Below are 12,446 nucleotides of genomic sequence, written 5' to 3'. Positions count from 1 at the left end.
AATTTGTAAATTGTTCACCCTCTATATCACTGATAGAGAGATATGCACAGCTGTTTGCTCCCCCAGGTATTAATCACTTACTCTGGGTTTATTAATAAACAAAAATGATTTTTATTAAGAATAAAAAGTAGGATTTAAGTGGTTTCAAGTAATAGACAGAACGAAGTAAGTGAAAAAGCAAAATAAAACAAAAAACGCAAGTCTAAGCCTAATACATTAAGAAACTGATTATCGGTAATATCTCACCCTCAAAGATGTTCCAGTAAGCTTCTTTCACTGACTACACTCCTTCCTAGTCTAGGCCCAAACCTTTCCACTGGTACAGTCTTTGTTAGATCCAGCAGACATCTCAGGTGGTAAGCAGGGGTTTTCTCATGACTGGTCCCCTTTATCCTGCTCTACCCCCGTTTATAGCTTTGGCACAAGGCGGGAATCTTTTGTCTCTCTGGGTCCCCACCCCTCCTTCTAAATGGAAAAGTACCAGATTTAAGATGGATTTCATTATCAGGTGACATGGTCACAAGTCACTGTAAGACCCCTAGTACCCATTCCCCATGGGCTGGCTCACAGGTACACAAGAAGGCTTTCAAGTAACTAAATCCATTTACAACTGATTGTTTCTGGAGTACCCTTAATGGCCTCCACTTAATATGTTTACCTCAGTGATACAAGTTTATATTTTATTCTCCTAACTCCAGATCTAGAAATAATACAGGCAAACAATTAGGATGAACACACTTAGTAGATTACAAGCTTACATTACAACCTAATGACACCATACAAGGGGCATTTAGCATACAGCCTATTCCAGATATGTCATATTCTTAAGCACACTTCCACAAAGCATATGGAGTGCAACGTCACAGTGTTTATTTAATTAAACACATCAAAGAGGTATCTATCCAGTATCCACTCTTCTTAAAAATGGACCTGACCCTGCAAGGTGCTAAGCACCTCCTGCAACGTGCTGAGCACCCTCTGTTCCTGTTGAGGTCACCAGAATTCAAGGGCTCTCGTAGCCCCACAAGATGCATCCCCCTCTGTCTATTTTAAATACTGTTTTTGCTTGGAGAGAATTTGCTGCTAAATCTGTGGGTCCTTCACTCCCCAGCCATGGAGTGCCCCCTGGAGAACAGCCAGTACCAGCTCTGTGGAACAGCCTGCCCAGCCACGTGTGTGGACCAGTCAGCCCCTAGCAGATGCCAAGACCCCTGCGTGGAAAGCTGCCAGTGCAAGGACGGTTTTGTGCTGAGCCAGGGCAAATGCATCCCCAAGGGCGGCTGTGGGTGCCAGTTCGAGGGGCGTCCCTATGCCCCCAATGAGAATTTCTGGGTCGATGAGGCATGTGGGACACGGTGCATGTGCGATGCAGCCACTAGACAGGTCGAATGCGCGGCCGCTACGTGCAAACACTCGGAGAGGTGTGGTCTAGTGAACGGCGTACGGGGCTGTTACCCCTCCAGCTACACCACCTGCTCCGTGACACGGAATCTGCACTACACCACCTTTGATGGACGGAGATACGACTTCCAAGGCACCTGCCGCTACCAGCTCACGGCCCTGTGCGAGAAGGCGGAGGGACTGGTGGACTTTGAGGTCTACTTCCAGGAGAACAATACCGCTCCTCTACAGATCAAGGTTTATCAGACCAACCTCAGGATCAGCAATCAATTCCCTGGGAAAGTCCTGGTGAGTGAATTATCTCTACTCTCTCTAAAACATTTCTAGAAAGTCACCTGTGTCATCAACACAGGTTACAGACAGTGCATGGAAGGACTGTGAAATATAGACTGAATGGGAACTGGATTCTTCTACGAACAGGGAGCCGATGGAGATATTTAAGGATCGGGGTGCTGCCATTTCACTTGAGATGGGTCAGAAAGTGTCAGTAGCATCCAGTGTTTGTGGGAACCTGGGGTGCTGGGGCTCAGGTAGCACAGAGAGGAGGGAACTGCAATAGCCAAAGCCAGAGGTAATGAAAGTCTGGTTGGAGGATCCTGCCCAGTCTGGAGAGCTGAGATTCAGGCAGGTTGTAGGGAAGGGAGCAAGGCAGACTGGACAAAGAGTTAAACAGAGGTGGATTTTTATTAAAGTTATGGGCTGGAGCTCTGTTCTGGAGTGAGAGGTTCCACCATGAGCGAGTGATGTTTCATATACTGAATGATTTGCACTTACAGATGAACGGTTTCCTGATTAACCTTCCCTTCAACCTCATTGATAAGAAAATCACTGTGTATAGAAAGGGCTGGGCCACAGTGATCCAGACAGACTTTGGTCTCACCGTTACCTATGCCGGGTGGTCAGGACGCATCACGGTCACTCTGCCAGTCACCTACACGGGAGCCATGTGTGGTCTGTGTGGCAACTTCAACAGGGACAGGGAGGACGACTTGCTCATGAGGGATGGCACGCTGGCACCAAGCCCAGTCAGCTTTGGCCAGAGTTGGAAGGTGGGCGACCTCCCAGGATGCTCTGCAGTAACGATACCCCCATGTGCAAGTGTAGAGGCTATTGAAAAACAACAACAAGGTAGCAGAGGACAGTGTGGGCTCATCCTAGACAAGAATGGCCCCTTCAGAGGATGTCACAGCGAAATGGACCCCCATGGATTCTTCGTAGACTGCGTGTACGGCTATTGCGTCCTCAGTGGGCGGGAGAGTAACGTCTGCCAGGCCGTTGCTGGCTATTCCGAGGCATGTCAGGAAGCTGGAGCTGTGGTGCATCCCTGGAGGACTACGAAGTTCTGCTGTGAGTCGCCTCTGTCCACTACTGATTGCCCCATGGGGCTTGTTAGTTTTTGTTGGCTGGTAGTTGTTGATCTAAATGCTCAGCTTATCCTGTTCTGCAGAATGTTTAAGTGACAAAGAAGCCCTCTCTCCAAACGATGGGTTCAGTCATAGGAGCCGCCCCCTCACCATGCCCTATCAATGTGCTGCACCCCAGGCCAGAGAGGCACTGTTTGGGGATGTAATAGTCCATCCAGTCCTTGGCTTCCCTGCTGAGACTGGAAATAATCAGAGCTGGGAGTCAGTGGAGTCTTCGTAATTGAGATGTCGGTCCATTAGGAACTAGTGTGGGAACCCACCAACTCATCTCCCATAAGCCATCACCTGGGAAGGAGTTTTAGGCACTAGTGCCCTGGACTCAGCAAAAAGCTAGTGGTGAAAGCTCTACAGAACAATTCCAGGCCCATGAGCCCTCCACTCCCTACACCCTGATCTTGGACCAGATTAGAAGCCTAACCCTTGGAGAGAGATTGTCTATATCCCATTACCTGGTGTCTCTGGGGCACCCAGTCCCCAGACCTGGGACCGAATTAGGAGGTTGCCCTTTTATTAATTAACCAAACTAAGGAAATAGAAAATTAGGCGCTTGAATGAAATTGCATATTCTGTGATGGTTCATTGCGCATATTGCTTAGGCACGATGTGACCTAACTCTTTGTTCTAATTACAGCTCCGTCCTGTCCCCCGAACAGTCACTACGAATTCTGCAGCAGCAGCTGCGATCTGACATGCAGCAACCTCTATGCCCCGGTGCAATGCACGACCCAGTGTAAGGAAGGCTGCGTGTGTGACAAGGGCTTTGTTCTCAGTGGTGACCACTGCGTCCCCTTTTCCCAGTGCGGATGCCTCCACAGGGGACTTTACTACCAGGCCGGGGAGACCTTCCACCCGAGCGTTTCATGCGAGGAGCAGTGCGTGTGTCAGGCTGGTGGGGAGGTTGTGTGTAAGGCATTCTCCTGCGGTTCTGGTGAGGAATGCGGGGTCGTGGACGGCATCCAGAAATGTCACCCATTTGGATCTGTGACCTGTTCTGCCTTTGGCCATCCCCACTACCTCTCTTTCGACGGGGTCCCCTTTGACTTCCAAGGCACCTGCACCTACATCCTGGCCAAGACCTGCACTGATGCTAGTCACCTTACACCATTCACTATCAGTGTGGAGAAAGAAGACTGGGTCACCAGGAATGTGTCCATGGCCAAGCTGGTGTCCATCCAGGTGTATGGGATCACACTCACCCTGCTGCAAAGCAAACAGGGGCTCATCATGGTAAGTCCTTCTCCAGATCCTCATTTAGATCATTTTTTATTCCTTTTGACCAGGAGAGATTCTCTTCTGTTCTATACTAGTTTGTCCCCTCATGGCCAGAGGTCACTCTACAGGTGAACTGCCTCAATTTACCCTCTTGGGCCTCTGAATGTATCTTACAAATTCTAATAATAGCAGCCCTCCTAGGGGTCTGGTTTGTTAAATTAACACACATTATGAATAAAGTTTTCACATCCACCCATTTACCTCTTTATCTGGTCACTCCTAGGCTTTTCCTGCCTGTCTTCTCACTTCCCAAGTTGCAGGTTTGCCTGCTGGAGTGTACTGGTCTGTAGCAGCCTCTGCACTCTCTTCTGTTTTCCCTGAGAACTCTTTGTGCTGGACCATCAGCCTGGCTTCCACCATCTGCTCTTATAGGGGAATCATGTGATTGGTGCTCAGGTGTTAAACACCACCCCTGAGTACCTCTAAGAGGCAATACTTCCCCTCTGTCAAATAAAAAGGGAAAAGGACCCAGCATGAATTTGGAAAACACACAAGCACGATTTGAAAGCATGTGACCATGAGCAAACACCCAACCCAAAGTACACTGGGCAGTGCATTTTGCCTCCCTTTTTCACCTTTTAGTGTTTAAGTAAGACAACAAATGTTCCTTTTTTAACACATCACGCCCCTGTCCTCCACTGTGTCTCACTCACAGTTGCTGTCCTTGGTCAGTGAAGACCCAGAGTTCAGAGGTGTGTTCACATGAGTGCACCTCCCACCCCCAGGGGGGAAGTGTCCATCAATACCTCTACTGCTGCAGCCGCGGAGGCTCACAGTTGCTGCCATTCACTCTGCCACCACTGGCTGCTATGCCATCAGCCGCTGCCCCGCTGGTTACTCTGCCACCCCGCTGCCACCGCACCCTGCTCCCCGCTGCCGTCGCACATTCTGAGGTCCCACCGCTTGAGCCAGCTCTCAGTGATTCCGGAGGGTACCAGGGAACCTCACTGCTCGGGCAGGATGTACAGCCTCTTACACTGCACCCCTGTCTGACGCACCGGCGCCAGATTTTCAAAGTGCCCCAGGCTCCACCCCCACTCCACCTGTTCCCCAAGGCCCCCCCACCCCACCTCTTCCCACCCAGTTCCACTCCCTCCCCCCAGCATTCTGCATCCTCGCTCCTCCCTCCCAGCCTCCTGCAGAACACACAACAGCTGTTCGCGGCGGGTGGGTGGTGCGGGGAGAGAGGGGGAGGCACTGATCTGTGGGGCCTACCAATGGAAGGGAGGCAGTGGGAGAGGGAGGGAATTTGGCTGCCAGTGGGTGCTAAGCACCCACCATTTTTTCCCCATGGGCACTCCAGCCTCGGAGCACCCACGGAGTCGGCACCTATGGTCCCACACCAGATCTAAGGCTCAGCGTCTGGTTACCAGTGATTTCAGCTCTAGAGATGATTGAACAATACAGCGGAGAGTCAAATGCTGTCTAGGACTCTCACCGTTCTTTCACTGGGATCTGACCTCTCTACCCCCTGCTTAGCAAATGAGCTTCAGTTTAGGGGAAACTCCTCAATCAGTCAGGCCTGGGTAAGTACCGTTCTGCTCATACAATCAGGATAACCTGATAATCATTACCCCTCCACTCAAATTTAAAAATATTATTAAAGCAGATGTTAAAAAAATTATATAATACACAGGTTAAGAAAAGAGTGTCTGTACAAGTGATTTGTAACCCAACACCAGCCAAAATTGAGCACTTGGGCAAAGCAGCCCCCTCTACTGAATACCTAGACGGAGTAGGTGTGTTTATGCAAATACCATGTGTTCCTGGAGTCCTTTCCCAAAGCTCATTCAGACCCTGCTTACACATGGTTTTCATCCCTGAAGTGTAGCTGATCTTTTAGATACCCTGGGCTCAGGCCATTGAGTACCTTGAAGATAAGGACAGAGAACTTCAGCACTCTCTGGAAAGCCAGCGTAGGGACAGGTTTGATGTCTTCACAGCAGCTGGTGTTGCTGAGGAGATGTGTTGCAGAGGAGTGTACCAGCAGAAGTTTTCTAAGTGCCAAGGGCTTCATGTCTGGTTATATCCCACTGCTGTAATCCTGTCAAGAGTTGACAAAAGCATGAGTAACTGACGACAAGTCATCATCCAGGTGGATGGGACTGAGTCTCATAGCCGACAGGAGATGGTGGAGAGCATTACTCATGGATGCTGCTATGTGAGAGCTTCTTGTGGGCACAGGGAGCATCCTCCAGCTCAGCTCCATCTTCTCTGCTTCCATTCCTGGTTCATAACTCATGGGTTTTTAGGGGAGGGAGGACCTGGACAAGAAGTAGGAGATAGTTCTGAGTGTAGGTGTGGGCATAAAGCAGAGCTGCAGGCCAAATGTGGGTGAAGGAGATGGGGATGGTAAAGAGAGAGGATCAGGGAGGAGGTGGGTGGTTAGCAAAAGGGGAGCAAAGAGGTAGGCCGGGTGACGAGCTTGGAACATATGGACAAGAAGTTTCCCCTTGAAGATTTGTCTCCATTTTTTCTAACCTGGGTATTGACTTTGAACTTGAACTCTCCTTCTCCTCCTAAACCTCCTCTTGCTGCAAATCTGCCAGTTGGCAATGGCATCATTATCCTTCTCTGCCACTGTTTGTACCCAGCCTGTGCTGAAACCCTTCCTCGGGCCTCCATCTCCTCTCCCCTTGACTCTGTGGGTCTCATCAGCGCAGCAGGATGGGAACAGATCGGTGGGGAGTGATTCGAGTGGGAATAGTGGTGCTGATGATCTCTGAGGACCTAACAAAAATCACATTACACTTGCACAAGGGGAACAACTGAGATGCGGTGAAGTCAGCTCCCAAACAGGTGCAGACGAAGAGCCGGGTAAGGAAATGGAGGGAGTGGGGAAGAGAAAGGATCAGGAATGAGGTGAGGGGCAGAGAGAGATGTGGGCCAGCGTGATCATGTGATACAGTGATCAGGGCTTTTACTGCCTAATTTATTGCAGGCCTGGAACCAGATTCTGATCTCAGTGGCACTGGCGTAAATCTGGAGTTATTCTAAAGTGAGATCTGGAGTCATACTGGATTTACGCTACAAGTGTCAGTGAGAACAGAATCTCAAAACTCACTGCCCATAACCCAAACCTTACAGTATCCACTCCCCACAGCTCACACAAGATGCTCTGTCCCTCCCAGGTGGACGGGGTGTCGCACAACCTGCCTGTGATTGTGGCCGATGGGCGGCTCCGGGCATATCAGCATGGCGGGAACGTACTGGTGCAAACTGACTTTGGCCTCACTGTGAGCTACGACCTGGTTTACCAGGCCAGAGTCACAGTCCCGGGGAGCTACCATGGCCGGATGTGCGGCCTGTGCGGGAACTACAAAGGGCAGCATGATGATGAGTTCCTACTCCCTGATGGCAGGGTGGCCCCTGACACTGCATCCTTCGGGTCTGCCTGGGAAGTTCAGATCCCAGAGGCATCCTGTACAGACAACTGTGCTGGGAACAGCTGTCCGGTCTGTGAGGAGGAGAGGAAAGATGTCTTCAAAGAGCACAACAACTGTGGGCTGCTCACAGCCCCTGACGGCCCCTTCACCGCCTGCCACGGCACGGTCAGCCCCAGCGTGTATTTCAGCAACTGCCTGTATGATGTGTGCCTGGGCAACGGGGACTCCCAGGTCCTGTGCCAGAGCATCCACAGCTACGTGACGGCCTGCCAAGAGGCCAAGGTCATCATCCAGCCGTGGAGGAGCGCCTCCTTCTGCCGTAAGTGCCGTGATGCTGATGGAGCTCTGGGACACACTGGGGACAGTCATAATTTCAAGGCACCTCATTCCAAACCTCTGGGTTTCTTCAGAAATTCTTCTGGATGGAAACCAACCTTAAATAAGTGTCCTTGTCCTCTCCTCCCAGCCCAGCTCTCCTCCCCTTCATGTCTCTGTACCTCTGGTTCATGGGGTGAGATCTTTCCTGCCCTAAATTAATTCTCTCTCTATTTAAGCTCTGACCTGCCCAGCCAACAGCCACTACGAGGTCTGTGCCGACCTCTGCACCACCACCTGCTCTGGAGACATCATGGACTGCCCGGAGACCTGTGCTGAAGGCTGCCAGTGTGACGAGGGCTTCCTCTTCGATGGCCAGGGCTGTGTGACTCTGCAGAGCTGTGGGTGCTTCGAGCATGGGAGATACTACAAGGTACCGCCACATCTTAATCCCTACACTAGCCAGGAATAGGGTTAGCTATAGTGGATCAGAGCTTTGGCCCATCCGCCTTGGCATCCCCACTCTGCTAGTACTCAATGCCCAAAGATCCAAGAAAGGCAAGATTATTTAATTCCCTTTGTCCGTTGTAGGGAAACTGTGGCACAGAGAGGGGCAGTGACTTGCTCACGGACCCATAGTGAGTCAGGAGCAGATGGGAGGTTAAAACCTAGATGCTATTTCTGGCCCTTGGCCCAGTGCTGAGCCCACAAGACAGCCTTTCTCTTTAACATTAAGAGCAAATAATAGAACAGATGTTTTCACACACATCCCCCCACATTTCTGGGCTAAGCACTGACAGAAATGATTATAAATAATCTTTTCCCCATTACATTGTGTTATTTCCCCTTTTCCAAACATCCCCTCAGCCCAGAGAGATCATCCTGACGAACAAGTGCCAGCAGAGCTGCACCTGCGCTCCTGCCCGAGGGGTGACCTGCAAAGCCCACAACTGCACCAGAGAAGAAACCTGCCAGATCAGAGCCGGTATCATGGGCTGCATCAGCAAAGGTGAAGGAGAGTCACTCTTTGACATATGCCCCCAAAGAGAGTCACTCTTTGACATATGAGGGGTTACTGTGGGTAGAATAACTGAGGTAGGGATGGGAGAAACCAGTTTACCACAGATTATTTATTAAGCTTATTTTTTCTCAAGAAATACCCTTCTGCTAACTAACCAGCCTGATCCTGCTTAGCTAATCATAGACAGAGATAGCTAGTTTGCAATTCAGCAAGAAGTATGATTGTTACAGAGGTTCCCAGGGTGCAACCTGGACTGTGGGACTGCTGAGCCCTCTGTCCAACCTGGGGTATCCCTCTCGCTGTGTTGCTGTTAGCAAGCTACAAACCTCTGGCGGGTACTACACTTACACAGACATCCACAGGCCGGGGCACACCTAACCGAGTTACATAAATGCTTCTCCTAGCCATTCATGAACCAGCAATAGGGAGGCTCCAGCCTATTCCCCCCAGATCCCCAGAACTGTGCCATCTTGCCTTGGTCAGAAGCCTGACCAGTGTAAGTTCATTACCCTGTCTGCCCCTCCTTCGCTGTGGAGAGGACACACACTAGCCTTTATAAACTGAGCTGGTGGACTTCAGAGTGAAGCAGCATAAGAACTGAATTGTGGGGAGTTAGGAGGGGAGGGATATCTCTGAGATGAACTTTTCCTCCCACGGGAGTCACAGGCACTTAGCACCTCTTAGCGTTTGACCATTAGCACCTGCAGCTCTCATTGATTTGTGGACTGAATTCCCTCTCCCAATGGAATCACTGGGAGTTAGCCAATGACAGGGGTGCTGGAACAGTTTTTACAGTGGAGATGCTGAGATCCATTGAACCAAACTAAACGTTACATACACTGGAATCCACTTCAAGCCAGGAAGTGCAGCAGCACCCCCAGCGCTCCTAGTTCCAGCACCTATGGCTAATGACTTCCGTGCCATAGCAATGCGTTATTGAGGGTGTTCAGCACTTTGCTGGATCAGAGCCATAGGCATTTGTGCATATGCATAACTTTAAGCATGTGTGTAGCCTCATTGATTTCAACTGAACTAACTTGATTAAGTGTTTCGATAGAGTGGAACCAGAGCTTCCAGCAAATCAAGTGCCATTGAGTATCCCGGGTTTCCCAATTTCTCAATGTCCTCTGGCTAGTGTGACAAAGTTCCTCCTCTACCTTGGTGGGTCTTGTGCTTATTGGCGGATTTGCTCACCTTGGAGCTTCACGGCAGTCCTTAGTTTGGCCGTTTTCGTGAACCCACAGTCCAGGTCAACTCTTCCTGTGTCTGACGAGGAGCTGGGAGGTTTGGGGGAACCCGGGCCCATCCTCTACTCTGGGTTCCAGCCCAGGGCCCTGTGGAATGCAGCTGTCCAGAGTGCCTCCTGGAACAGCTGTGTGATAGCTACAACTCCCTGGGCTACTTCCCCACGGCCTGCTCCCAACACCTTCTTTATCCTCACCTTCCTTCAGGTGTCTGATAATGCTTGTACTCCTCAGACCTCCAACACTATGCGTTCTCACTCTCAGCTCCTAGCTCCTCTTGCTCCCAGCTCCTTATACAAACTGAAGTGAGCTCCTGTTTAAACCCAGGTGGCCTGATTAGCCTGCCTTAATTGATTCTAGCAGCTTCTTGATTGGCTGCAGGTGTTCTAATCAGCCTGTCTGTCTTAATTGTCTCCAGAAGGTTCCTGATTGTTCTGGAACCTTCCCTGTTACCTTACCCAGGGAAAAGGGACCTACTTAACCTGGGGCTAATATATCTGCCTTCTATTACTCTCCTGTAGCCATCTGGCCCAACCCTGTCACACTAGCTCAGCTGGTTCTGCATGAATGCTGTGCCCATGACGGGGCTGGATCTCCCAGCCTAGACACTGGACTTGAGTTCCCTACCCTGTTGATATGACTGGCTTTTCTCCTTTCAGATCCCTGCAAAGCCTTGAAATGCCGGATCAAGGAGACATGCAAAATTGAAGATGGCCAAGAGGCATGTGTTCCTGACTACGCTGGAATCTGCCTGGGCTCAGGGGATGCACAGTACCAAACTTTTGATGGCCTGAAGTTTGACTTGCAGGACACCTGCAAGTACACCATCGCAAAGTACTGTGGCAGCGACCCTACCCTGGAGCCCTTCACCATTGATGAGAAGAACAACAATAGGGGGAACCAGGATATATCCTTTTGGCAGGTGACCAATGTCTACGTCTATGGGTACAACATCTCCATCTATAAGAGGGAAGTTGGCAAAGTCCGGGTGAGTTTCCCAGCTCAGGGCTCTGTGCCTTTTCTACTTATAACAAACAGATTTTTTTTGTCATGTATCAGTGGGTAGCTGTGTTAGTCTGTATCCACAAAAGCAATGAGGAGTGTAGTGTCTCTCACACAAATGGAATCCTAGATACAGGCGACATAAGCTGAAAATATCATATGGGCAATATAAGTACATAAATTACAGGGCAGATTGGAAGAGGCCCTTGAGGTTTTTCGCCTTCCTCTGTAGCATGGGGCATGGATCACTTGCTGGAGGATTCTCTGCTCCTTGAAGTCTTTAAACTATGATTTGAGGACTTCAATAGCACAGATATAGGTGTGAGGGTTTTTTTTGTAGGAATGGTGGGTGAAATTCTGTGGCCTGCATTGTGCAGGAGGTCAGACTAGATGATCATAATGGTCCCTTCTGATCTAAATATCTATGAATCTATAAATGCAACTTGTCTTGTGTTTTTAACATGGTTGTGATAGATAGATAGATAGATAGATAGATAGATAGATAGATAGATAGATAGATAGATAGATAGATAGATAGATAGATAGATAGATAGATAGAAACTGGTAGATAGCATAGCTAGATAAATACTGTGTTTAATCAGGGAAAGTCACATTGATTTCAGTGATTCTTTTACATGCCAATGGTTAAAGTGACAATGATTTACAGCTGAAAAGAGTAGCGAGGTGACAGTTGCAATAAGAACAAGTGAGGATGAAAGAGCAATAATACCTATCATACCTCCCCCGTCCTCTCTGTCTCTAGCTGAACAGTGTGATCACCAGTCTCCCAGTGACGCTGAAAGACGGTAAAATCAGACTGTACCAGAAAGACCTCAGCACCGTCCTGCAGACGGATTTTGGCCTCCAGATCACATATGACAAAAATTGGTATGTAGTGATCACCCTCCCCAGCAGCTATTATGGGGCCACGTGCGGCCTATGTGGAAACTTCAACCAGAATCCAGAAGACGACATGACATCATCCAATGGCACCAGAGTCTCCTCCATCGTAGGCTGGGCTGCCAGTTGGAAAGTCCAAGACCGGGATCCCATTTGCTGGGATTATTGCCAAGACAACACTTGTCCAATGTGTGATGAGAACAAGAGAGATCTGTATGGGGATGACAGTCATTGTGGGGTGATCAGTAAAGCACCGGGAGGGCCCTTCAGAGAGTGTCACTCCAGGGTGAGCGCCGATGACTTCTTTGACAGCTGCGTCTATGACATGTGTCTGAATGAGGGGGACAAGAGCATTCTGTGTGAGGCGCTGGAGGCCTACGCGAATGCCTGCAGGAAGCATGGGGTCACTGTTGATGACTGGAGGACGTCGACCAGTTGTGGTGAGTCTGGAAGCTTGGTTTCTTATTGACCGTGGTAGCAG

The 12,446-nt window shown here is 49.8% G+C and overlaps 1 protein-coding gene across 1 annotated transcript in view; it reads left to right on the top strand.

Moving 5' to 3' along the window:
• Positions 1 to 3,628: 3,628 nt before the first annotated feature.
• LOC311512419 (IgGFc-binding protein-like) overlaps positions 3,629 to 12,446 on the top strand; it is a gene marked incomplete at its 5' end in the record, with an annotated part of 58,674 nt that continues 49,856 nt past the window's right edge. The window contains 7 exons of the mRNA XM_084613632.1: positions 3,629 to 3,697; positions 3,759 to 4,052; positions 7,229 to 7,802; positions 8,038 to 8,231; positions 8,666 to 8,807; positions 10,723 to 11,051; positions 11,829 to 12,405. Coding sequence (XP_084469758.1) covers positions 3,629 to 3,697; positions 3,759 to 4,052; positions 7,229 to 7,802; positions 8,038 to 8,231; positions 8,666 to 8,807; positions 10,723 to 11,051; positions 11,829 to 12,405 — 2,179 coding nt within the window. The remainder of the gene's footprint in view (positions 3,698 to 3,758; positions 4,053 to 7,228; positions 7,803 to 8,037; positions 8,232 to 8,665; positions 8,808 to 10,722; positions 11,052 to 11,828; positions 12,406 to 12,446) is intronic.

The sequence above is a fragment of the Lepidochelys olivacea genome (assembly GCF_965140295.1).
Source record: "Lepidochelys olivacea isolate rLepOli2 genome assembly, chromosome: 24".
Lineage (NCBI taxonomy): Eukaryota > Metazoa > Chordata > Testudines > Cheloniidae > Lepidochelys > Lepidochelys olivacea.
Note: the sequence above shows the minus strand (reverse complement) of the source record. Positions and strands in the feature narration are given on the sequence as shown.